A 27,284-nucleotide genomic window follows, 5' to 3' on the forward strand; every position below is an offset into this window, starting at 1 on the left:
AAAAGAAGAAAATGAAAATATTTTTCAAAAACATAAAAATAAAAACCACACAGCATGGAAATCGCTAGTTCTCAGCAGCAATGGAAAAGTCTTCTTCTGAAGCCCTGCCCCTTGCCTTTCTTAGAGGGCAGGGAGAAAGGGGATTATTAGCAAGATAAAGGAGGATCTGAAAGCCAAGAGAATATTTTACCTTAAAAAATTTTTAAAGGAAAAATTACCAAAAAAAAAAAAAACAAAAAAAAAGATAGAGAGAAGGATTGAGGGGCACCCTACTACTCAAGAATGGGGGCTGGAGGATGAATTATCAGTAGAAAATCTTCATTTCTCTTAGTCCCTGAAATCACTAGTTCTCAGCAGCAATGGAAGAGTCTTCTTCTAAAGGCTTGCCCCTTGCCTCTCTACTCGAGAATGGGGACTGGAGACTGAATTATCAATAGAAAAATCTTCATTTCTCTTAGTCTCTGAAATCACTCCAGGCAGGTACAATTTTAAAATCTCTTCTTACTCTTTTTTTCCTCTCTGCTTTGCACTCATATAATTCTTTTAAAATGTATTCACAGTAGGAAACTATGAAACTACATGAATGCGCCAATTTACCAGCAACTAATTTTAATCCCAAGAGTTAGTAATCCACAGATTTGCACAAGTTCCTCAAATACAGAGGACATATTATGTATTATGCATTGGGTCTTCTCTTTCCATGCCCTCTCAATTTTATTGATTTTTCTACCAACAACTGACTTTGACCTTTGCTAATGGTTATATTTCTACAAGTTGAGGGGATCCTATTCAGGCCTGACTGTTGTTTCTTAGCATGTTCTTTCTATCTCCTCTCTAATTATTTTCTGTCTGGCAGCTAATATATTGATGACCCAATGCTGACTTCACCACACAAGGCTAACCAGACATTAATGCAATTGTAACATTAGAGATTTATGATTTGTCAAGTCTGAGGATTGAAGGAAAGGATGTCCAAGCTGTTACTGCATGTTTATATTTAGAGCAGGGCAAATTTCAAATTTTTAGAAGTCCAGTGAGGCTTGCAGGAGGGGCAGAAGAATATGCAGGTGAATGGAATCAGCCAGAATTGATAGTATTTCACAATCAAAATAAAACCTACTGAGACTGTATGGACTGCAAGCCAGATGAAGCCATACATGTAAGAGCTGCTCCTTTGCAGTGATTGGAGAGGGCACCTGCCGGCCTGTGGTGAGCACGGGGGCCTGGGAGAAATGTTGTTTCTATTATTGTTTATTTTTATTTTTGAAACTGACCTCAAACAAGTCCTAGATGACTCAGAGAAAGACAGTGCCAGGCAGTTGTTGAAGAAAACACTGCAAGTCTGTGACAGGTGTGGCTGGCCCAGCACTGAATCCTCTTCCTTACTTATAAGGTAGTGTTTGCCAATGTCAGCTGTGTGCTTGGAGGCTCCTCTCAAAAAGAAATTCAGGTCTCATGCTCTCTTTCCTATGTATGCATACTCACACTGCAAAACCACATGTTTTTTTTTTATTTTTTGTTTCTTTTTATAAGTTTATTTTTTCTAGAAGAGACAAAAAGATAGAGATAGCACCTCCAACAGGGTCTTTTTTAAAAATAATTATTTACTTAATTTTGTTTATTATTTTTTATTTTGACTAGAAAGAAACAGAGAAAGAGAAAGTGAGAAAGCAAGCCAGCAAGTCCAAGACTTGAACTGCAGCTGGCCATGTGGGAGCCCAGTACCTCAACCACTATGTCAACAGTCTTGACAAAGCAATCCACCTCAAACCTCAGCTTGCCCTGGATCAGTGATACACACAGGCCTAGATTCCTGAGGGCAGTTTCCTGACACAAAGCAGAACCTCCCCATGTGGGTCAGCCTCAAAACACATTACATTTCACTGCTGCGCCATTGTCCAGCCTCTACATGGTAAAGCTTGAATTAAGTGAATCCGAGATCCAGCCCCTTCCTCCACATGTGATGCTTCTCACAGTAATACAGTATGGCTTTAAAAGCTGGTTTTCTATGACACAGTTATATCTGAATATGCCTCTTAGTTAAATTGCTTTCAATGTTGTAACTTGCACTATAGGCTCTTGAGACACACATATTGTACTTTTCTTACATGTAAGTGCCTCGATGCTCACTACATCACTTGTTTCTGAATTACGCAAGTTTGATAGGCGTGGCTGCTTGATTGAGTTCTGATTTAGCCTCAGTCTCACCACAGAGAGTCTCTTTTTGTCTCCATCTGGGGGTAGCTTTGTGCTGCACCTTGTGGGGCCTTGGACTAAAGGGATGGACTTTACACAAGTGCCCAGGTACCCATGTGTACTCACCCCATGTTCTCAGTTAGGTCTGCCCAGCCTTGTGTGCTTTGGCCTGGTGGCTTCTGACCTGTGCAGACATAGAACTTGTGTCAGAACCCAGATGAAATCTGGAGATCCTCTCCCTAGAAATACAGTCTTCTATGTACACATATATACAGGACAATTCATATGATTTAAGGTGATTCACAGATTACCCCCTCCCTCAGCTCTCGTTTATGACTTACCTCTGGTTCCACACATTGCAGATTACTTTGATCAGAAACTAAAACCTATTTTTAGAGTAAGACAGAAAGCATAGGTTAGAGGCCAGCTGGTGGCATAGCAGTAATGCAACTGGACCCACGTGGGAAAAACCTGAGTTTGTGTCCCCAGGCCTTCCTATGCATGGTGAGTGAGTGAGTGAATGCATGCGTGATCCAGGCTGACTGAGAAGGGGTGAGTCGTGGCAAGGAGACCCTGATGGGAGCATTTTAGCTCTATCTCTCTCTCTCAGAGGAAATAAATAAACTTAAAGAAGAAAAGAAAGTATAGACAATCTGCCTTTAATAAGAAAAATACACTTCTTAGGATTAAAAAAATAGGATTGAAAAAACATAGACTACAACTATGTGAAATACATTTCCAAGAGTATCAAAAATTTTGCTAATTTTAACAAATTATTGCTGAAATAGGTACTAGCTTTATTTCCTACTAAAGCCCCTGGAGGAGTATCTTAATCTTTTCTATTTTGAACCATGGACAGTTGAGTTCTGGTTTTCCTGTTTATCTTGGTATGAGTTTTCTTCCTGTATGTTACTATTTTACAGTTGTGTCTGAAAAGTTTATATCTATACTTTTTTTTTCAACCATTTTTGTGTTTATATTAGAAAACCTTCTCTCTCAATGATAGGAGACTAGAATAGCAGGCCCATAGCTGATGTTTATTTCTTAAAAGAAAAATGTATGAGAGGTCCTCTTGGAAAGATGGAATAGAAGTATGAGTTTATTTTAGTGCAAACAAAGAACGTACATTAAAACAAAAAGCCTCTTGAAATCCATGCATAAGTGTTTCATAATGAGCATTTCCCATGAACTTTTTCATAGTCCCTCATACTGGCAATGACGAACGTATTGCAGTTGAAGGCCTGGGTCCAAACTCTTGTGCTGCCACAGAAATGTTATTTGAACCTCCTAAACTTATTTAAGGTAGAGTTCTAGTGTTTGATAAGTAGTATGATAATCAGGTCAGTTCTTCCTGTTTCTTTTAAACCACTTATTTATATGGGATGAGGGGAGGTGTCTTCAAAAAATACAAGCAAAGGACCTGCAGTTAGCGTAATGGTTATGTCGCTGGACTCCCATGTAGTCGGCCGCTGTTTGAGTCCCGGCCCCTGTGGCTTAAACTCACGCCAGTCACGTGTGCGTGTGTGCCCAAGATCCCGAGAGAAGAATGGAGGAGAAGGGATTGCAGCGTGGCCATCCCCCCTAGAGGGTGATTTCTCACTTTCTGTCTCTGTCTCTCTCTGCCTTTCTGGCAAGTACATGTGCCCTATAGCAAAAACTTCTCCAAAAAATAAAAAAAATTACAAGCAAAAGATATATTATGAAAAAACTATGCATGGATTTCAAAAATGCTTGTACCAAAATAAACTCATAGTGTAATTCCATTTTTCACAAACTTTTTAAAATCTCCCCTGTACAGTATTCATTTCATCCTTACTACAAGTATGAGCAGTAGGTATTATTGTTGCCCTCAATTTATAGAGGAAGAAACTGAGGCAAGAAGACTTAAAATAACTTTCCTAGAGTCACAGACCTAGGGAATGGAAGAGCCAGATTCAAACAAAGATCATTAAACTCCACATCAAAGTTCATTTCCACTTCTCTATTCTATTGCCCATAGACAACCACAGGACTTTCATTTTTCTGTATAGATAGTATCTATAGCCTTTTTCAAGTTAAAGGCTGACCAACTCCTATTAGTAGAAATACTTTATTAAGATATGTCAGTAAATCAAAACTCTGTCTTGTAAATACTCCATTTTGTTAAACTCATTTTTTTAGTTCCATATTAACTCTATTTGTGTAATACACCTTACATATTCTGTTTTGTCAATAATTGGCCTGTAATTAGAAGATAAACATGAAAAAGTTCCCTCCAGAGACTTCTAGCTTCTAAGAGCAGCTTTTTATGTCTCTCTTTATTACTTGTGTGTGTGCATGTGTGTGTGTGTGTGTATGTATACATTTATGTCTGTGTGTATGTATGTGTGTGTATATATATATATATATATATGTCATCTGTTTTTATTTTCTATTAAAAAAGGTGTCATGACTTTTTCAACAACCCTATATGTGTGGTGTGTGTGTGTGCATGTGTGTGTGTGTGTAGAACAGGGTCTAACATAGAGTAAATGCTATGCCTATGTGAGCTTTTATTACTTTTAAGACACAGCATACCTTCATAATCAGAAACATGGACTCTAGAGCACACTGGTCCTAACTCCAGTTCCTCCATTTATAACTCATGTGACCTTAGATAAGTTGCTTACCATCTCTATGCTCATCACAAATGAAGATAATAATGGTCTACTTTGTAGAGCTGTCATATGGATTAAATGAGATAAAATTTCTAAACCACTGAGGACACTGTCTGGTCCCTGGTAGGTGCCGTATACATATTTATAAAATAATGTCTACCATGACTGACCCCAAATGTGTACTCTTGGGAGACAAAGGAAGTCATACTAATTGTATATTTCCCTGTTCCAAAATGTAAGTAGTCTTTATAAATCCATAAATAGCTAGTGACATGAACTTTCATTTCTCACATGTGAGTAAACCTCAGCTGTAAATTTTTTAGAAGCCTTGGAACAATTCATAGAGATAGTGCCCTGTGGAGATTTGACCATCCAGACAGGCCCTCCACCAAAAGGCCATTGACCTTCACCATTTGCTTTTGTCCTCAGAGACTTCAGATGCTCAGTGTCATATTTGAGGACACCAAGTCACATTGGCAAAGGCCACAGGGACCGGCATAGAAAATCAGATACCTGGTAATCATTTACAGTGAGAAATGTAGCTGTCTGACAGAAGCATCTAGAACCTGTAGGGCATTCTGTGTCTGCAGGCCATCTGAAGTGGCAGATGCCTTGGCAGGGTGTTGCTTCATGACCAGGGCATCAGAAGGATGGGTGGCTAAGCGGCTCACACCAACCTCCTGATAGACAGCAGGCACAAAGCAGATGCTCCAGGAAGAATACAGGAATGAATGAGTGGGTGAAACTGAGAGCCACTATGTGCCAGACACCAATTAGGTGGTAGAATATTCCAGCTAGCAGGAAAGCTGTCTCGTGTTGACCTGACAAAGCATCTACTTCCCAGGATGGATTTGGGGATCTTATCTCCAACATCTGTGACCATTCCTTCCTCAGGTTAAGGACGGGTCAACTCCTATTCTTAGGAACACTTTACTTAGATGTGTTGGTAAATGAAGACCCTGTCTTTGTAAATATTCCATCTTGTTAAACTCATTTCTTTAGCTCCATATTGACTCTATTTGAAAAAGTTTCCTCCAGAGACTTCCAGCTCTAAGCAGACTTTTATGCAAAAATAATAAAAACATAGGGCATAAAGGTTTATAATGGAAATATTTATAGCACTTGAAACATTGCACAACAGTTGAAACTTTGCTCTAGTCACTTCATTGTGTTTGCTGTTAATCTGTTTTACTTTTACATTTCTTCCACATACTGTGTATGGTGTGAACAATTTTAACAAGGGTTTTCAAAAAGATAAATATGGTTTATATTTTCCTAACTCGAAATTCCTTTTCAGGCTGCTGAAGTACCTAATAATGGTGCTTTGAATGTGTACACTTCACTTTCCCGGGCAAGCCATTCCTGTAGTGGAGGGTACTCGGAGCACTGATGCAAGTTCTACACAGTTTTTGTAAAAAAGCTTTTGTCTCCACATTCTGGCCTCCAGATGGAGATGAGCATTTGAAATTATTTCCCCACAGAATAGAAAGAAAGAATTTTTTTTTTAATCAGAAGCTCAGGCTTCAGTAAACAACTTTTGTTTTTATCCTTCCAAGCACCAGTGTGGCTTGCACTTCAAGTACAAATTCTGTGTTAACTGACATTGTTCTTCCTGGCTATGTTGTCCTTACATTGTCAAGGGGTTGAAGGTAATGTTTTGGATTCATTCGTAATGTCTTATGTGAGATTAACTTCAAAGTACAACCCAGTGAAACAGAATATTCTCCACTTTCCAAATTTAAATAGGAAAGCTTTGAGAAAATGTGATGTATACACAGGCAGATAGTGACCCCCTCATGAGGCCTAAGTATTTAACTACTCAGAGCCAAGGTTATAGAGGACCTGTCCATATTTACCAATCATCTGTGGCTTCATAAGAGAGAAGGAACAGTTGTATTAACAGCTTATCCACACACTTCCTTTTAAATATCAGTTTTGCTTCACCAAATTAATTTCAAAAGACACTGACCAGAGTAGGCCTCTGGTGGCACAGTGGTAGAAACAACATTATGTGAAAGTGACGCACATGGGAAGGTTTGGGGTTCATGTCCAGAGACCCCCTTGCGTGCAGCAGGCATGATGTGCCCATGATACAGGGCTGGCTAAGGCCATAGGTACATCATGGCATCAAGAGATTCTCTCTCTGTTTCTGTGTCTCTTGCTCATGGAATAAGTAAACAAACTTTAAAAAACATATATGTACAAGTCATTTAGCTGAATGGGTAGTTTCATAATCATCTCACTCTTGTGCTTTTAATAAACTTGCTAATGGTAGTGAGAACATTTAAAAGCAGGCCGAAAATTAAAAGGTGAAGTCAAAAATAGATTATGTTAGGTAATATGCACCTGTATTGTTACAGATGCCATAAAGGGAACTGTGTCTCTCAAATAACAGAACTGAAGATAGTAAAGACTCATTTGCAGACAAGTGAGAGCCAGTTGTTACCCTGGTACCAGTTTCACATTGTCTCAAAACAAATGCTTTTTAAATCTTTAAGAGAAATGTAGAGGCATCCCTCATTTGAAATAGAAAATTTAGCATCTTTTAGAGATGGTAGAAAGAAACTTCAAAAATCTCACAGTTCAGGCCAGCCTGTGGTGTGGTGGTTAAGGTAACTGGATCCCACATGGCTGACTGTGTGGTTTGAGTCCCAGACCTGACAGCTTAGAAAACACACTGGACATCTGTGCACATGTGCCCCAAATCCCAAAAGGACTGAGAGATGGAGAAGGGATTGCAGCATGACCATGTTCCATAGGGGGTGGGGGTGGGGGAGTCCTTTCTCCCTTTCTCCCCTCATCCCTCCTGCCCTTTCTCCATTCCTCCCTCACCCTCTCTCCCCCTCTGCCTGTCTCCAGCGAGCGCGCATATGCCTTCTGACAGTTTTTTTTCCTTAAATCTCACAGTCCAACTTCTTTGTTTTATAGTTGACAAAAGATATAATTTAAGTGACCTTCATCTATTTAAAGTCAAATGAGTCATGTGTACAAAAATATTTACAAACTGTATGCACCAATATTCATATTTTAATAGTGTGTGTGCAGTGTTCAACTCACAAGAAATCTATAACATTAAGACAGACCCGTTCTTCTAAGGAGCCTTCTGTTCAGCAAGTAAACTGTGAGGTCACAGCATCCAGGTTCAGCCCTTTGAAAGGACAAAAGCCATAACCAAATACACACATACTTTCCTTGGTGCCTGTGGCACTGCAGACCATTGTAAAATGAAGTCGTTCCCTTTCCACCTGGTTCATCCAACACTGAGCAAATGTTTCTGTGCATCCACCAAGGTCAGGAATGCAGCCGTGACCTCAGAATTACACTGCGCAGAGGAGTATGTGTAGAAATGGCAACCACCTACCTACTGGCAGTTCACAATTTTGATGTAACACTAGATTCCGGAGTTTCTTTAGGCCCTTCTCTTCCTCACCCCTCCTTCACATAGCAGATGAAAAAGTGAGACCCAATGCAGACCTAGAATCTCTCTGCCTGCCTCTGGGCTCCTTTTTCACCCTTGGACTTGGTTTTGGACAAGCTTGTCAAGGCAGCAAGCAATTTAGGAAGTTTATAGACATTGCAAGTTACTTTTGTTTCTTGCTTTCTTACTCAAAAGGGAAGATGCTGCTAGAAATTTCACCATGCCACACCATGCACTGCCGGTGACAAAGTTGAGATTGCCTGCACTGAGCAATGTCTAGGGAGTCACTCTATCTCTATTTTATTAGATTTATTCTCTATTTTCTTAAAGAAAGGAGGATCCCACTTGTGTACTAAGGAAAACTTAATTAAAGAAGATAGAGACTAATGAAAGCTTTTATTTCTGTGGCGATAGCCCCTAAAGCATATGAATATAGGTTTTTCCCTTCATTTTACTTCTTGACAGAAGGCAGCCAGATCCTTTGGGTCGCCAAACCCCTCCGTTCTAAAGGCTGCCATTCTTTTCTTTTTTTTTCTTTCTTTTTTTTTTTTTCCTCCTTGATTGCCTTCTCTCCATTCTCCCTGCTCACAGCATGCTCAAGTATCCAGGCTCGATTTCTGAGAGTTCCCTTTGGAGACTGGCACTGATGAATGCTCTGTGCCTCAGCCAGCAGGAGGCTCTTGTGCTGACATCTGTCACGTTCCTCCCTGTCCTGGCTATGAACACATTCTCCTGTGCCTCCTCCCAGTTTCCTGGGAGCATTGCATGGTGATGTCCCAGGGACCAGAGACCAAAGGTCCCTTTAGAAACAGTGTCCCCATCTCTGCACTGTAGAACAGATTGTTGCTACACACTACCTACCAACCCTTTTATTCTTGCCTATATTAATTTCTCACTGTAAGCCTAATCTTTACCCTCGTCACTCCAATCTGACTTGTCTGCCTTTATCATCCTGAGTTCCATGTCCAGAATGATAGCAGCCATTCCATTCCCACTCGCGGTGGTACCACCACAAGCTGAAAATGTTTATGCTACTGCTGGGGAGACATGATTTTAGAATATAATACAAAAATAACAAAATCCAAATAGTGGTTTATTTATGTAGATGGAGTTACTAAAAGTAATTTGGAACATTCTGGGTCCAGTGCAAGTCATGCTAAAAATCCCCCCGTCGTTGGTTTTAGTCATAAATATTTTGCTTATACAGCATGGTCCAATCATATCTTGGAAACTTGATCCTAAAATTCCTTCCATATACAAATAGGTTTTATGTCATTAACTAGGTCAAGACATGCCCCACCCTCAACTTGACAGTAGAACAGAGTGGTTAGAGTATAGACTGTACAGCTAGACTGCCGAGGTTCATTTACCAGCTCTACGAGTAACCCCTCGGTAAATATTAGCTACAGTTCTTATTACTGCCATGGCTCTATGGATTCCAAAAGAAATGTTTCGTTTTTCTTCTTTTTAACTTACCAGAAGGTATATACACTGGCCATACAGAGACAGAGAGAGTGAGAGAGAGCAAAAGTAAGGAAGCAACCCCCAAGGGGATGGCCACACCACAATCCCTTCTCCTCCATTTCTCTTTTAGGGATTTTGAGCATGCATGCACATGTACCTGGTTTGTTTTGTTTTTGTTTGTTGTTGTTTTTATATTACGTTCCATCACTGTGTATCATTACAGCATATTAAATGAATTTAACCCATCGTGGTTGCACTGCATATTGGTTCAGTCAAAGATATTACCATATATAACTTTGTCAACAGATAATTTTCCACTTCTGTGTCCCTTAAATGTGGTGCTTCTTTTTTTTTTTTTACCCTTGATACCCTACTTCTCACCCTCTCCCATTTCCCACTCACCTCCCACACTGTCTCTGGTATCCACAATTGCTCTCCATGCTTGTATACATTCCAGTTTAGTTTCTGCCATAGAGTGCAGACATTTGGTATATAATGAGTGAGGACATACAATGCCTCTCTTTCATAGTCTGGCTTGCTTCTCTTAGCAGAAAATCTTCCATATTCATCCACTTTCTGCCCAATGCTAGGGTCTTGTATTTTCTTTTTTTTTCTTTCTTTTTTTTTGCCTGAGTAGTATTCCATCATGTATATGTGCCATACTTTTTCAATTCATTCAGTTTGTGGACATCTGGGTTGGTTCTGTGTCTTAGCAGTTGTGAATAATGCTGCAATAAACATGGATGTGCAAATGTGTTTTTCAGTAGAGTGTATGCCTATCATTTGGGTAGATACTCAGGAGTGGAATTGCTGGATCATCTGGTAATTCTATTTATAGGTCTTTGACTTGCTGGGTCCAGAACCGGAACCACTGAACTGGCCATGGGGAATCCAGCCACCTTAACCATCATACTACCAGCTGGCCTTCAAAATAATTCTAACACATGTAGCTTTTAAGAAAAAAGAAAACTTCTTTAAAAGTATGACAAATTTTGGTCTCAAAGCCACTATTTTCATTCATTTTCTTATTTACAGATCTTGGAATTTGGGGGAGGAGAAAGAAGAAAGTATTCTTCAGAAAGTCAGAATGCTTGACTCATTTCATTTTGTTTTGTTTTGTTTTAAATTTTGCCAGAGCGTACATGCACTCATGAAAGAGAGACAGAGAGATAAAGAGAGAGAGAAAGTGAGAAATCATACCCCATGGGGAAAGGTCACACCACAATCCCTTCTCCTCCACCTCCACCTCCCTTTGGGATTTAGACACATACACACATGCACCTTGCATGTTTCTCAAGCTGCCAGGTCCAGAACTTGAACCACATAGTCAGCCACATGGGGTTCAACTTCCTTAACCACACACCATGGGCTGGCCCCATTTTGTTTTGAATTTACTTTTTTAAGAAATTACTTCTTTGTGTAGAAATGCACAAACTTGATCCTAGTAGAGATAAGTTCAGAGAACCAACCAAAAATCATGAATGTGCATAAAACCTTTTAACAATAAAAAGGAATTATAGGGGCCAGAAGGTGACATAGTAATTAAAGTGCTAGACTCCCACATGGCTGACTGCAGTTTGAGTCCTGGGTCTGGCAGCTTGAAAATCATGCCAGGTACATGTGCATGTGTGCCCCAAATCCCAGGGTGGAGAAGGAATTAAGGCATTGCCATAACACCAAGGGGTGATTTCTCACTTTCCCTCTCACTCTCTTATTCCTCTCCAGCAAGCATGACATAGTAATTAACGTGCTAGACTCCCACATGGCTGACTGCAGTTTGAGTCCTGGGTCTGGCAGCTTGAAAATCATGCCAGGTACATGTGCATGTGTGCCCCAAATCCCAGGGTGGAGAAGGAATTAAGGCATTGCCATAACACCAAGGGGTGATTTCTCACTTTCCCTCTCACTCTCTTATTCCTCTCCAGCAAGCACATGTGCCCTATGGCAAAAACCTTAAAAAAGAAAGAAAGAAAGTATAAGAATGACTAATCTGTGTGACAAACTCATAATATCAGAACAAACGTACTAGATAGTAATAATTTGAAAAATGGGAAGGTTAGAATTAAAGCATATGAAGTTCCTTCTATTTCTTAGCAAGGAAATGGATATTGATTAAATTTTTCTTTATTAAGACCTATTAAATAATATCTACTTTTTGTGTTTAAATACTTCATAACTATTTTTAATTGAATGAATGACTAAAGTGAAAGATTTTAACCAAGGAAGTTATCATTATAGAGCAATTATAACTGATATTCAAACAGAGGCTCCCCAGGCTATTTTGTATTTATGCAGCCTGTCCATTAATGTGTAGTTCGTAATTAGATCTGACATAATCTTTTGGTATCCAATCAGAATTTCACATGTTCTAGTAATGGATGTAGAAACAAACTTTTCCTGAAACTAACTATGTAGAGAAAGACACAAATATTTGCATAGTTAATGTTGACACACTGTCTTATTTCAGTCTGAAAGGAGAATTTTGGAGAATGGTTTGTGTGAAATATAATCAACTTGTGGATGGTGTGTTTTAGAAGAGAGATTATTCGTGGATACAGCAGGAAGTGTGTGCCTATTTTAGATATAAGAAGAGCACACACCTGCAAGTCAATTTAGAAGAAAGAGACCAAACAATAAGTTTGCCAACTAGAGCAAGCCAGGGGAAGGGAAAGGACCCCTCCGGTAGGAAAAGCTACTCAAGTGCAAGAAGGCATTTGCGATGGTGTGAGAATCTCTGATATCTATTAACTGAAGATACCATTTAATGTCATTATTGAAGTCATCGCTTTTGACACTACTTCCATAAAGGTATATTTTATTGTAACTCCAATTGTCGATTTTCTCTTTTTTTTACTGTCACTAAATTAAAACTCCAATGGACTGATGAAAAAATCTAACCCTCTAATTATAGCTATAAAGAGTGGCTCACATGAGCACTAGCCTTAGAAAATGCTATTTTAACATGTTGCCAGTTATATTTTTGACTTTAGGTTAAACAGAATATTCCCAAGTTTCCACTACTGTAAAACAATTCTTAGTGTGTTTGTTTCTAACTCATCAGTTGACTTTTATTGTTTCTTTCAAATGGTAATTTTCTTGGGATTTTTTTTAATTTTATTTTATTTTTTGAGAGGATTTTTGCTATAGGGCACGTGCACTCGCCAGAAAGACAAAAAGAGACCAAGAGATAGAAAGCAAGAAATCACCCCTCAGGGGGGGTGGCCACACCACAATCCCTTCTCCTCCAATCTCCTTTTGGGATCTTGGGCATGCACGCACACATGCCTGGCATAAGCCATCGGGTCTGGGACTTGAACCATGATCAACTACATGGGAGTCCAGCGACATAGCCATTATGCCAACTGATGGTCCCAGGATATTCTTAATAGTTCAGGTAAATGAGCAAATCACATGCCAGGCATCCCGTCATCTCAACTTTGCTTTCTTTTCCTGGAACTGAAACCAAAAATTATTCAGAACAATTCCAAATTTTAACATATGTGGCCTCCAGGGAAAGCAAATGTATCTATCAAGTAAGTGATGTTAAGGATTATTAATGCAAAAGCCAGCTGTTTGCTGTGTCATTGTCACTGCTTCTGTGACCTACGAAGCAGCTTCAGTCCGTAAAGCATGGTGGTACATTTTACTTTGCATGTTTCATGATATGAAAAGCTACTAAATGTGAAATTATAGACTAAGTGTTATGAAGTATCACACTGAAAAATCATATAAAGTCTTATAAAAAGAAAACTTACTCAAAAAGCACTGAAAGGATATCTAATTCTCTGAATGTGGAATAACTGTCTTCATAGTACCTATAATGGATTATCACCAGCCGCAAGAGTAACGATAACGGATCAAAAATCTAGGGCCACTTTTCTGTACATAGCAAGAGCCTTAAAGGAATGCACAAATTCCAGGCTCACCTGTTTCCACACTCATGTCACACCCTCAGTGGTCTTCAGCCCTGATGGAGTGACCAGACCACCCTCAGTGGTCTTCAGCCCTGATGGAAGACCTGTATAAAACTGAACCTGGGCCAATGGCCGCAAATGAAGACTCTAGGTTTTCTGTAGCTACTCTGCCTCAGGTTCCCCCCCATTCCTTCTGTACTTCCACAGTTCAGTTATTGCCCCTCCACACGCTCCCTCCTTCAGCTCCCAGAGCTAGGCCAACACCAGTCACGTCACATAATTTGAGGACTCACATGCACAAACAGGGCCCGCAATCTCAGATCCCTCTGTACATTCTGAAATAACAGTCTGGCCAGACTACCTAGGTTAGAATCCCAGCTTCTCCACTTACTTGCCTGCAGTCCTAACAAAACCCGTTAGTCTCCTAAACTTGATTCTTATATTAAGATGGAGCAGCTCCTGCCTCTCACCATGATAGTGAAGAAAAAAATGAGACATGGAACTCACCTGTAATCCCAGCTCCTCACGAAGTCGAGGTAAGAGGAATGCAAGTTTAAGGCTGACCTGGGTAACATAGTGAGACTTTGTCTCTTAAACAAGCAAACAAAAATTTGATCAAAATCATGAGACAGTGCACAGCTTACAGCACCTGCCCTGGGCAGGATGGGGTGGAGGTGGGTGCTTCACTTCATCACCCTTGTCCTGGTCCTCCTCACTTTGTAGCCCTCATTCCAGCCCAAAGCCCTTAGCTTCTTTTTTGTTTTTGTTTTTGTTTTTTAATTTATTTTACATTCACTGTATATCATAGCAGCATCCAAAATGAATTTTCCCATAACATCTTTGATTGTATACATTCACTGTATATCATAGCAGCATACAAAATGAATTTTCCCATAACATCTTTGATTGATGACAAAGCAACCAGCTTGTACTGGGAACAGCAAGGGTCTCCCTTAGTTTTAAATCTGCCCTCCCAAGGTAGCCCCAGTCTTCCCCAGTCTGATTCAGACATAAACCCATCTATTACACCATCAATCCTGATGAAGCCTGGCATAGGCCTGGAAGCCACCTGAGCCTCATCTGCACTACCACCCAAATGAGGTCAGCTTGGGCCCATCACCCTCCTCAGAAATGCTGAGCTTCCTGCCTCCAGGCTGAGACTCCATGAGTGTCTCTTACCTACTCATCCTAGAGCCACCTTGCTGCTGTCCTTTGGCTTCCAGATTATTCACCAGCTGTCTGGATTTGTAGGAAGCCATCTTTGGCATTCATATATTGTAAACTATTTTAAATTTTTTCCTCTAACTAATATGGAGCATGATTTCTTTATCTGCTGTTCTTTGTTATTTGTGTTTGTCAAATCCCTATTTCACAGAGGTTGTTTTTCATAAAAAGAGCAGACCACTCTACCCTGGATGCTGACATCTATCTGAAATATGCAGGAGAGCTCAATTCCTTCGGACGTGGCCTTTTGACAGCTGGGCTCCGTTTTCCAGTCCTCTAGGCCCACTGTGCTAGTTCCTCAGGTTCCCTCTTATTTCCTCCTTGGCTGCTGATACCCGCATTGTAAGCTGAACCCACACCTGATAAAACCTCCTCTGCAGTTCAAGTGCCTCCCCTGACTTCCTCTGACTTGCCCAATCTTTGAATCTAAAACTTACATGGATCTTTTCTTAGCTGTGATTTTGTCACGCCGCAATCCCTTCTCCTCCATTCTCCTCTCGGGATCTTGGGCACGCACGCACACGCGCCCGGCGTGAGTTTTAAGCCACCGGGTCTGGGACACGAACCGCGGTCGACTACGTGGGAGTCCAGCGACATAGCCATTACGCTAACTGCTGGTTCCCTTAGCTGTGATTTTAATATCTGTTTTCTTCTCATGAAAATCTGAACCCTCAATTTTTATACAAATTCCATGTTTCCTCAAACATGTGTGTCCCCTTCTCCACCCAGATGACAATGAGTCACTGCTCTGGACCCACCACCCCGCCCTCATTTCTCCTCATCGAAGGCCCATTTATTCTTTGAGGCCCATTGTGGGTCCCCGTGTTCAGTATGTTTGTCGTACAGCTTCTTCTGCAGTCAGAAATAATATCTTCCTGACTTGGACTACCATCCGCATGCTCCTCCACCACTAGTGACATGTGTACCCCCAAAAGAAGTCAGAGAAATGATGCACCCCCCCTTCCTGGAAACAGTTTGACAAGATATCTAAAACCTCACCATGTGTTTATATAAGTTTATTTGTTAAGAGGAAATACAAATATATGATGTCAAATATTTTCTAAGCTAAAATGAGGACCAGTGTAATTAGAACAAATATTTTATGATAAGTGATAAGCATATTTTAACTGTGTTACAGATAAAAGTAAACCAAAGCTGAAAGGAAACTTTCACCTATGGGTTTCATCCAGAAAAATTTGGAAATCCCACAAAACAATCCAGTTATATCTGGACGAATAAGCATTACCACCTCGAATGCTTCAGGGGTTCTGAATTCAGAGCATTCCAACGTGAGCCAGAACACCAAGTTCTACCCTTAACAGAAATGTTTCACATGAGGAAGGCAGGAAGGCCTGTGAGTTCCCAGAGTCAAGATTCCAGCTCATCCCTTTCTTTCATACCTATAGTTTTTTACAGCAGGACAGTGCCCCAGAGGTGTATTTGAGACAGGTAAAGGTTCTGTCACGTGTGAGAAGCTATTGTACACAGAAGCTCCTACTCAAGGAAATGAGTTTTAGCAGAATCCATTTAGACATGAGTATCTGAAATCAATACTTCCAAAACTATTCACATACCCCTTGGAAAACCTTCATGTGTCTTCAGGATCGTGTCTCAGTCCGAAGCCAAGTGTTTTAGGACATTGGTTGTACTGTATATGAGAGTGTAGTGTGTCCTTGCCTTATCTCCACCTTAGGAAATGACAGGCTTCTATTGATAGAAAGCAGGGACTGTTTATTTTACTTACCTTTGCACCCCTTACCATACTTGGCAGAATCCTGGGAGCAGGATGCCTAGAATGTGCCATTAGGCTGAATGTTTAACTCCTGACTACAGGGGTTGTAACTCCCACTGCAGCCAGGAAGAATGTGTACGTGGGTGAACCCAGCTCAGACGGAGACTCTGTGCACAGTCTACTGAGGAAAGTAAGAGAGCGTTAAAAACACAGCGGTGATCTGGTTCCGTGGCCTACTGGTTAAGGCAGCTGGTTCTCATATGGCTGACCATGCAGTTTGAATTCCAGACCCAGCAACTTGAGAAACACACCAGGCAGATCAGTGTGTGTGCCCAAAATCCTGATGCGAGAGAGATGGAGAAGTGACAGACATGACCATTCCTCTTGGGGGGCACTTTCTTCTTTCCTCTTTCTGTGTCTCTCTGGTGAGTGCACACAACCTCTAGCAACAAGGAAGGAAGGAAGGAAAGAAGGAAGGATGGACGGGTGGATGGTCACTGACACTAGTGTGTGATCCTAAACATCAGGTCAAAACAGAAAGCCTTGACTTGAGTCTGAAACAGTGGCCGGAGGAAGTAGCTTTCACACTGCTAAACTGAGACCAGAGGGACACATGGGTTTTTCACCAGAAGGAGAGGGTCTCACCCTTTTCACTAGAAGGAGGGGATCCACAAGGAGGTCTTTGGGGAGATAGGCAGTCAGAGGGGAGTGAGCACATAGGCAGTAACAGCCCAGACCCAGTCCAGGCACAAGTGCAGGTGCAGTGTGGGGCAGCATTTGCCTGATAAAATAATTTAGGTTTTATGCTGAGGACAATGGAATCCTTTTGGAAGTTTTCATTTGTTTGTTTTTGTCTTTAAGTTTATGTATTCACCTATTCCATAGGAGAGAAAGAGAAGGAGATTGAGAGAATGGCACCCCAACAGGGTCTTCACAGTGCACTCCAACCCCAGCCTCCACCAGCCAGGGTCATGGACTCACGCGTGTGTGCCTGATATGTACAGGAGGACCTCGGGATGCAAACCCAGGACTTCCCATGTGACTTCAGCATCACAGTGTGTTGCATTACCACTGTGCTACCATGGCTGGCCCTCTTCTAAGCAGGAAAATGACATGGCGAGGTTTATGTTTTCCAGAGAAGAGACTAGCTCTGACTGGGGGTGGGAATAGACTGGAAGGAGATGCCACGTGGATTCCATGAGGTGTGTTAGGCTACTCCGATACTTCCAGTGAACGGTCCTGTTGACTAGAACTCAGAGGAGGGGAATGGAAGTGGAGGGGAGTGAAACAGATTGTACGGTGTTCTCGAGAGGCTTCTGGCTGGTGTGTGAGAGAGTCTGGGGCTGCAGAGAAGCTGGGGGTGTTGGCTGTGCCCTTGAAGTCAGATTTTACTATGGAGCAGCAGGAGCCATCGGTGGTGGTAAAGGAGAAACCTGACCTGACATAAAACACTTTACAGAGGTTGCACGGTGTGGCTGACGTGGGTCGTCTTCTTGCCGGGATTATGATCGTATTGTCCTACAACCTGGTAGGACACTTCTGAGCCGCTTTTGACATTCACATGGAGACGGTGAGATAAAGTGGAGTCAGATTATGTGATTCAGAACTCACAGTTCACCAACTGTGTGACCATGGACGACTTACTGGGCTTCTCTGTGCCTCAGTCGCCTTGCAGTAACATGAGGAAGAACAGTAGTACCTATTTCCAGGGAAATGATTTTCAAATTTGGTGAAACCCTATGTTAAATACTTCAAAAAGAACTGGAATATAGTTAAGTGATCAAAAGATGTTAGGTATTGTTGTACTTATGATGTAATAGCAATTTGTATTTGTACTGTTTCTCTTCACTTCAAAAAACATGAATATGCCACGGTGAGCTAAAAGGACCTTGACTTCTCAGCAGCACTAGTTAACACAGAAAATATGGTATAGAAATTTGAATGTGAAAAGAAGGGCTACAAGTCATCTATCAAGGTTTGAAATTATAATTTTTAATCTTTCTCTCTTCCCGTGAACTAGAGAACTCATCTCACACAATAGAGCCCATCCTTGAATGTCTTTCACTTACGCTTTTCATTGCTTTTAATTTTTTTTTATTGTGCTCCAATTTTTCCTGCCCTTTTTCCTGTTCCTTCGAGGCTCCAAGTGGTAGTAAGAATGGCCTCTGCACATTTCCTTCTCAGCAGAGGTCTGTGTGTGCCAACTATTGTAAAGGAAATGGAATGTATTGGTGGCCTGGTATTATTGAAATTTCCAGTCCTTCCCTTTCAAATGCTGTAGCCCATGTGGGGACAACTATCAGGAATCACCTTCTCACCTATTGTGCAAACATCTGTAAGTGCTCCGCCATAGCAATTACTGCACCTCCCATCCAGCCCAAAACTGCAGATCAAATACTGGGGTCCTCCCTCACACCTGTTCTCACCTTGAGAGATGGTGATTTTTCTGAGTCCTTCACCTGCTCTTCTGGATTCCTGCTCTTGGGAATTTAGTTGTTAGTCCACTCTGTGAGCAATACCCAGTGACGCAGGGAGCCATAGGCTGGGAGTGGAGAAGTACTGACCTCCATGTTGTTCCTCCTGCAATTCAGCCCAAGAAAGGGGTGGGTGCTGAGACAGGGACACATCTGTAGATTCATAATGTTGACTGTCAGTGGCCGTGATCACTCACATCCTCCCCCCGCCCCCAAGGAACTGCTCTTGGTGACAGCAAAGTCTACTCCTCCAGTATACTTTTTTATTTTATCAGGAGACATGCATCTCTGAGTAATAATTTATTCAGATCTTGGGAAGTGATTTGAAATATGTCAAAAAGAGAAGAAAAACAAGATTGACAAATTTTGCACTAAAAACCTTAAGTTGAGAGACTGAACAAGTGGCACAACAAGAAGACAGCATTCTGCGAGGCTGACCCTCGTGGTAGGATTCTGGGCACTCGCGCAGAGACCCTAAAGATGTCAGATGTGCATATGCCCATGGCAGGGCTGGCTGAAGCTTGGGGATAGATCACAGCATAAAGACCCTCTTGGGGGTGCTGTCTCTCTGCCTTTGTCTCTCTTGCTCATAAAAGAAAGAAATAAATATACTTAAAAAATAAAAATAACATACCTTAAGTTTGGGTGCCTTACTGTTTCCATTTTTCCCCTTCCAAAACAAAACAGAATTTGAATGAACACGGGGAAAACCTTGATTCATGAGCCAAGATTTTCCAGTGTCTGACCTTGAATTTTACTGTTGAACTGCCATGGTGGCCAGGCCAGGGAGAGGGCCACAGGATGGCAGAGGAGACTGCTGTCAAAGGTCGACAGCATGCAGTGCCACACACATGAAGGACAGCAGAAACAAGAACCGGCAAAGCTGGACCTCAAAGAGAGGGTCAAGCCTTTTGCTTGCACTGTGCTTTTATCTTTCTTTTCATGAGGTCAATTTAGAATAGTCCTCGCATTTCATTTTGTTACTAGATTTTAACACCAAATTCTTTTAGTTCTAGATACCCACACCTAATTTTAGCATTAAAAGGAAACTCATCTGGGCCATCCCCATAGCAGAGCAGTTAAGTGCTATGTATAGAAAGCCAAATCAGGCCAGCCAGCAGCGTGGCAGTGAAGGCCGCTGAATCCCACGTGGCCAACTGTGTGGCTCAAGTCCTTGATCCAGTGCCTTGAGAAACACACCAGGCATGCAAAAGAAGCCCAAAACCCCAAAAGAAGAAGAGATTGTAGCATGTCCATTCCCCACAGTGGGGGCTACTGCTTTCTCACTTTCCCTCTCTGTGTCTCTATCTTTCCCTCTCTCACTCACTCTCCAGCAAGCACACCCACCTCTAGCAAAGTTTTTTAGAAAGAAAGAAAGCCAGGTTTTGCATAATGAACCTCATTCTGAGTCCCGGCCCCTGCAGCCTGAAGAAACACTCCAGGCACGTGCATGCATGCCCCGAGTCCTGCTTTTAATGGAGAACAGTTGCTGGGAAGCCAGGATTGCATTCTGGTTACCCTAGAAGAATGGACTGAACTAAGTTTGGTGGCAAATTGATGGGGCAGAGAGACTTGGAGAAGTGATCTGCTTCGTGGTTGGGACCAGGAGTTCAGCTTCAACATACCAAACTCATGCTCTGAGGAGTGAGAGATAGTCATACTCATTCTAATAAAACCCTTCCAAAACATATCACCCTCCCATGAATTAGAAAGGAGAAAGGTGTTGTGTTTTTAAGCTTTGACTTAGGAAACTCCTGGGTTTGTGTTCTGGGGTCTCCTTGTACATACAGGGCACAAAAGTGTGTACTTGTGATCCAGGCTGGCTGGATCTATCCCCAGCTTCAGCCAGCCCTGGACCATGGGCATGTGCACATCAGTAGGTTGCAACATGAGGATTCTGTTAGGGATGCTGTCTCTCTCTCTTTCTCCCTATCTCTAAGAAAGAAAGAGAAAAAGAAAGAAAGAGAAAGAGGGAGGGAAAGAAAGAAACATATATATATATATATATATATATATATATAGTATGTGTGTATGTGTGCCCAGAACCCCAAGATGTATATAAGTTGAGAGTTACACAAATATGACATGTTAATATAATTTAATACTTAGCATGTTTAATGTAGCATTTTAATAATAATACAACTTATACACACATGCACACAGATTTACTCATTCACTGAGCTTCTGCTGTGTGCCAAGAATTCTGCAAGGTGCTAAGATGGTAGCAGTAAACCCAGAGAGGTGTGTTCCTCTCCAGGGAGAATTTGAACTAAGGAATCAGAGTGTTGTCTGCTAAGAAAGGGTAAATGGGGCCAGACAGCTCTGCAGAAGTAAACTGCTACCCTCTGCAGGCTGACCCACATAGGAAGATGCCAGGGTTGTGACTGAAGACCTCCCTGAGTGTTCCCCAAACATGATCCCATGCTCCTGGGCTGTATCAGTACTTTGTTGGGAGTGCTGTTTTTCCTTATGTGGTTCTTTCTCTTTCTTTCTCTCTCCCTCTGACCCTCCCTCCCTCCCTCTTTGTCTCTCTCACTCATGGAAGAAATAAATAAATAAACTTTTATAAAAATAGGACTAGGTGGGAACCAGCAGTTAGCGTAATGGCTATGTCACTGGACTCCCACGTAGTCGACCGCGGTTCGTGTCCTGGACCCGGTGGCTTAAAACTCACGCCGGGCGCGTGTGCGTGTGTGCCCAAGATCCTGAGAGGAGAATGGAGGAGAAGGGATTGCGGCGTGACCATCCCCCCTGGGGGGTGATTTCTCGCTATCTGTCTCTATGTCTCTCTCTGTCTGTCTGGCGAGCGCACGTGCCCTCAGTGAAAATCTCTCAAAAAAAAAAAAAAAAAATAGGACTAGGAAGGGTATACCTTGGAAGTGCAGGACAGGGCCCCAATCTAGAATGTCTCTGGGAAGACTCCCATAGGCCAGTGAAAGAGGTGGACATTCTTCCTGTGGTCACGTGCTATCCATAACGCTGGACCATCCAGCACATCCACTACAGCCATTGTCAGCAGATCCATGTCCAGAAGTTTCAGAGTAGGTGGTACAGGCCTGTGTACCCAGTGAAGGTCACCTCTTTGTTCCAGGGGTCACACTGAAAAGACTATCTGCACAAAGATGGACTCCATGCATTTTCCCCTTGTGAATAAATAACAAGCTGTTAAGTATACAATGAATGTCCCTCTCTGCAAGCCAGAAGTGTGATGATTGATGGAATCCGATGTTTACTTGTCCCCTCTGTAACCTTAAATTAAAGTCACTGAAATCTTCAGCCTATATACATCAGGAAAATGGCACGCACATGCCTGGGGACATGGACCTAAATGGCTGGTGTAGCTTCACAGGAGGTGGCATGGATGTGGCCCCATCCCCAAAGGAATTAGACACAAAGACATCAGGAAACCAAGTCAGCTTTCCTGGGGAGGGTAAGAGTATCGTCAGAGGCAGCAAGGGAGGAATGAGAGCAGGCTTGGCTATGCAGAGAAAGGAAGGAAGTCTCAACAAAGAGAAAGGAGAAGAAAAATTACAAAACAGCTCATTGTTAGTTGATCAAGAGGAATGGGGATGACTGAAGGGGCCCTCAGGTGTGCTGCTATTACTGCTTAGTGTGCAGGCCTCAGCTGAGGGATAATCACTAATAAATATTTTTAAATGCACTTTGTTTTCCTCTGTTGCTTTGCTATTTATAAAATTCCTGAGTCTACATTAATGCTAAGAATCCTCAAAATAACCTTGAGAGGAGTTACTGTAATCAGAATATGGATAAAAAAAGAAGATACTGAAGCTCACAGTGGCTAAGTAACTTGCCCCCAAATCACATAGTCTGTTAAAAGGCAGAAGCAAATCTCAAATTCAAATATTTGAGCTCCAAATCCAGTAATCTGCAGTGTCAAGATATAACGGTACAATTGGGTTCTGGTCCTGAACGTGCCTGAACATTTGTATGATTTCACATTTATCATGTAACTTCAAGCCTTCGAAGTTGTGTTTCTCTCATTTCCTTGTGTTTCTATGTATAAAGAGTCATGCAGTTATGTTTATATTCTCAAGTATGCATGGCATAAAGTAGAATTTGTTGGCTTTTTTTTTTTAAATCTGGATTAAAAGAAACTTTAAATTCCAACTTTCTATATCTGATCATATCTGCAGCACTGGCATTTTGCACTTTTCTCTTTTTCTCCCCAAGCCATAGGAAAGAGCTTTCTAATACTCAGATCCCAAGAGCGAAGGAAGTAGATGCCTGGCCGTGTTCTGCCAGGAATCTTTATGTTCAGTGAGAGGAAGTACAACTGCTTTAAAGTCTTCTCTCTCACTTTAGAAAGTCAGGCGGGGGGTGGGGGGATTAATTTGACAGATAACACAGAAGAAGAAAAATATTAGAAACAAGAAAAGGCCATTTGTCCTATAGAGGCTCATTTCATTCTATATACCACTTCCCTGGGATATCTGCCAATTGTTAGCAGAAAGAGTAATGTTATCCATTTTTTAAAATTCCACTCTTGAGTATTATGGAGATAAATAGCTAAATGATGGAGAAATAACTTTCTTTCACGGTAGTAGTTTAAGAGGGGTAAAAAGAACTGGAATACAGATACATTTGATGACATGAGAAAATTCAACCATGAATGAAAGATTTGATATTTCTATAGGTGTAGTTATAGAAAGAGTGCCACTCTGCATCAAGACTAAAGAGCTATGTCCATCTATAAAAGTGAAGTACAGCATGAGGGGATGAACAGATTTATTACCTGGGGCCTGCTGGTGCTGCAGAAGTAAAGCAATATTCTGTGAGGCTGACCCACGTGGAGATTCCCTGAACATGCAAGGCGTGTGTATGTGCCCATGATTCGGGGCTGGCTGTGGCAAGGAGTGGATCGTAGCATGGAGAGCCTGTGGGGTCTCTCTCTCTCTCTCTCTCTCTCTCTCAGAAAAAAAGGAATAAACTATGAAAAAAATAGATTTATTCATAAGACCAAGAAATTTCCTAATTGAAACTTACAAAGAAAAAGAAAAAAGTCTCTGTTCTGTTTTGCTGCAGGGCCAATGCAGGAGACCATCTATGACTTCTGGAGGATGGTGTGGCATGAAAACACTGCAAGCATCATCATGGTGACCAACCTTGTGGAAGTGGGAAGAGTAAGTTTCTGTCCTCTGCTGATGTCATTATGTCCCTTGCTTAATCCAAAGCAGAAAGGGCAATGTGAGCCAAGTTTTTGAAGTGTCATGTGTTCTCGAAAAACATGAACTACTACAGCTCCTCCTATTGCTTGCTGCACTTGCTTATAAATTATCAGTAAACATAGCCTGAATTGCTTTCATTTGTTGCGATAGCAACAGACAGAAAAAGCACTCAAGATTTAAAAGCAGTTTTTATCTGACTATATTGAACACACAAAAATATCTCTGAGCATGAACGCTGGTTGTCGGGTGTCAAAATTCAATAGGTGCTGCATTAGACCTGCCTACATTCCCTATCTTGGGAAAATTGGCTCTAAAAACAATATGCAGCACTGTATTCAATCCTGAGATTCAAATTCCAGCATTTTTTCTTGCTTACCTTTGACTTTCCTATGCCTCCGTTTCCTAATCTGTAAAATGGGCCTTATAACCTACCCTCAAAGCCTTTGTGTTGTTTTCTCTGGTGGAATTGCTTATGAGTGCTATTTTTATTTAACTAGAAAACTCTTAACTAGTTATAATTTTGGTAGTATACTATAGAATTTTTTTCTGAAGTAAAATTTTAAAGAGAGAAAACACACAGGGTGCAATTGCTTTAGATAATGTAAGTTCAGTTTTGTGGTTATGCTCAACTCAGGAGAAGAACCTAATGTTCTTAGAGAAGTTGGCATCACAAGATTTATCCTCAGCAAAAACAGCCTAGACGTAAGCCTGAGGTGGAAATGCTAGAGTGGAAATCATAATGGAGTTGTCTCTTACTATTCTTAGAAGGTATCAGGAGGGACAAATCAGGAAGAAGAGGGACATTACCCAGTAAGTGAGAGATTCTTAAGATTCTAGCAAAATGGCACACTTGCTAATATAAAAATACCTAGAATTTTTTAATTAAATATATATATATATATAAACATATATGTATCTATACTATTTAACTTTACCCTCGAGAAAGTAAAGAAAACTAATAGAGGCCAGAAATAAAGTGAGGACTAGAAATCAAAGTGAGAGAACAGACCTTCAACTTTTCTTAGAAGGCTGGGCAGAGGTGGTCTCTAGTCATCTTGGACAGTAGTTAGCTTCAGTCTTCATGGTCTTGAATCTCAAGCTCCAAAGCCCACTGTGGACAGGAATTATCATCTTGGACCTGTGCAGTGCTACTAATTTGACTGACATCGCCACATAAAATCAAAACACACAAATAGTGGACACTGAGAAGGGGAGAACTGGGAAGGGAGAAGGGAAGAAGAAGAAAGAGCACCAGCCTGCCCAGGAAAGTGGCAAGGAAATCAAGCTGTCTTCACTGGGTGCAAATACACTTCTGCTAACTCATGGTCAAGTTAAAACACCTGCAATAAATCAAGAAATATTTTCAGAAAAAAGACTGAACATCTAATTCAAGAATTTAGATGAAGAACAGAGTCAAACCAAAGGGAGAAAAAAGCAAATAATAAACATAACAGTAAAAATGTATTAAGTAAAGGGCAAGGAAACAGTCATAGAAATCAACAAACCTGATTTCTGCAAAAAGCCTAATGAAATAGATAAATCTCTGGCAATAGATCAGAAATAGAAGGGAGAAAACCACATATAACCAATATTAAAGAGAGGGTAGAGATTCCTTATGACAGTACAGTGATATGAACAACAATAAATTTGATGAATTAGGTAATTTCCTAGAAAAATATGATTTTCCTAAACTGACTCAAAGGAAACACAAATTCTACCTAGATAATAATTATTATTTTGAAAATGAATTATAGGCCCATCCCAAAGTTATGGCAGGCTAAGGCCACATGGGAAGCCTGGGTTCAATTCTGGCCCACTCTAAAAGCCATGTTTGGTTGTGAGCATGTAGTTCCAGCTACTTGAGAGGTTGAAGCAGTAGTATTGGAACATAGCAAGACCTAGTCTTTTTTAAAAATTGAATTATGGCAAAAAATATACCATGGAGACCTAATCATAGTAGCACAAGTGGGATATTGCCACTGTGTTATACCAGGTCCATTTGAGAAGGCCAGAGGCTTGGATACCTGGTTGACCTGAACACTCTGGGCATGCCATGGATTCTAACTTACAGAAAGGCTGAGACACAGGGATTGTGGCATAGCAAGACCCTGTCAGAGGCCTCTGTCTTTCTATCCCTATCACATGAAAGAAAAAAAGGAAGGGAGAGGGGAAGGGACAAAAAGAAGAAAGGGTAGAGAAGGGAGAGAAAAAGGAAGGAAGAGAGTGAGAGAAGGAAAGAAGAAACTTAAAAAAAAAAAAAACTGACGCATGAAAAAGCACCAGACCCAAATGTATTTAGAGGTACAAAATATTCAAAGAATGAATAACTCAAATCTATAAATTTTATAAATGTATAAAATGTGTACCTTTTATAAAAATTATTCTAAGAGAATGAAAAGACAGTTCTCTTACTTTAAGAAGCTAGTATAACACCTTGATATCAAAAACAGACAAGGGTGCCAAATAATGGGACAGAAGTAACACCACGCTCTGTGAGGCTGGTCCACAGGAGGAGGCTCTAGGTTCATGTCCAGAGACCTCCTGGAACTTGCCAGGTACACTTGGACTATGATCTAGGGCTGGCTGGGCTAAAGGTGGATGGCCATGTGAAAACTCCATTGGAGTACCTGTCTGTCTCTGTCTCCCTGGCTTATGGAAGGAATAAATAAATTTAAAGAGAAAAAAACAGACAAGGATTATAGGAAAAGGAAAATTATAGGTAGTACACATTTATAAGAAGAGATAAATAGACGAGGAGGTCAAAACAGAGGGCCCAGATACTAACTTGGAGCCTAAGTGGAAAGATGTAATGGATTTAAAAAAAAAAAAAACAAAGGCACACATTTTATTTTTTACTTAATTGAAATTCCCAACTACACTATATCCAGACTCACTGGTTTAAAAGTTTAAGCTGTTTTCATATGATAAACCCTCTCATTAACAAACATTGCCTAACACATACAAAATTTAATGCCATGCCACTAGATCTTGAAGTAAGAAAATGCATTTCTTTTTTAGCAAAGAGGCAGGAGAAACCTCG

General features: G+C 41.1%; 1 protein-coding gene across 7 annotated transcripts in view; it reads left to right on the forward strand.

Annotated features, from left to right (window-relative positions):
* Window positions 1-27,284, forward strand: part of PTPRM (protein tyrosine phosphatase receptor type M) — a 732,676-nt gene that overhangs the window by 633,374 nt on the left and 72,018 nt on the right. For all 7 annotated transcript variants that reach the window (XM_027766560.1, XM_027766561.1, XM_027766562.1 and 4 more), the window contains one exon: window positions 24,102-24,199. In XM_027766560.1, the coding sequence (XP_027622361.1) occupies window positions 24,102-24,199 (98 nt within the window). The remainder of the gene's footprint in view (window positions 1-24,101; window positions 24,200-27,284) is intronic.

The sequence above is a fragment of the Tupaia chinensis genome, unplaced genomic scaffold, assembly GCF_000334495.1.
Source record: "Tupaia chinensis unplaced genomic scaffold, TupChi_1.0 Scaffold143584_1, whole genome shotgun sequence".
Lineage (NCBI taxonomy): Eukaryota > Metazoa > Chordata > Mammalia > Scandentia > Tupaiidae > Tupaia > Tupaia belangeri.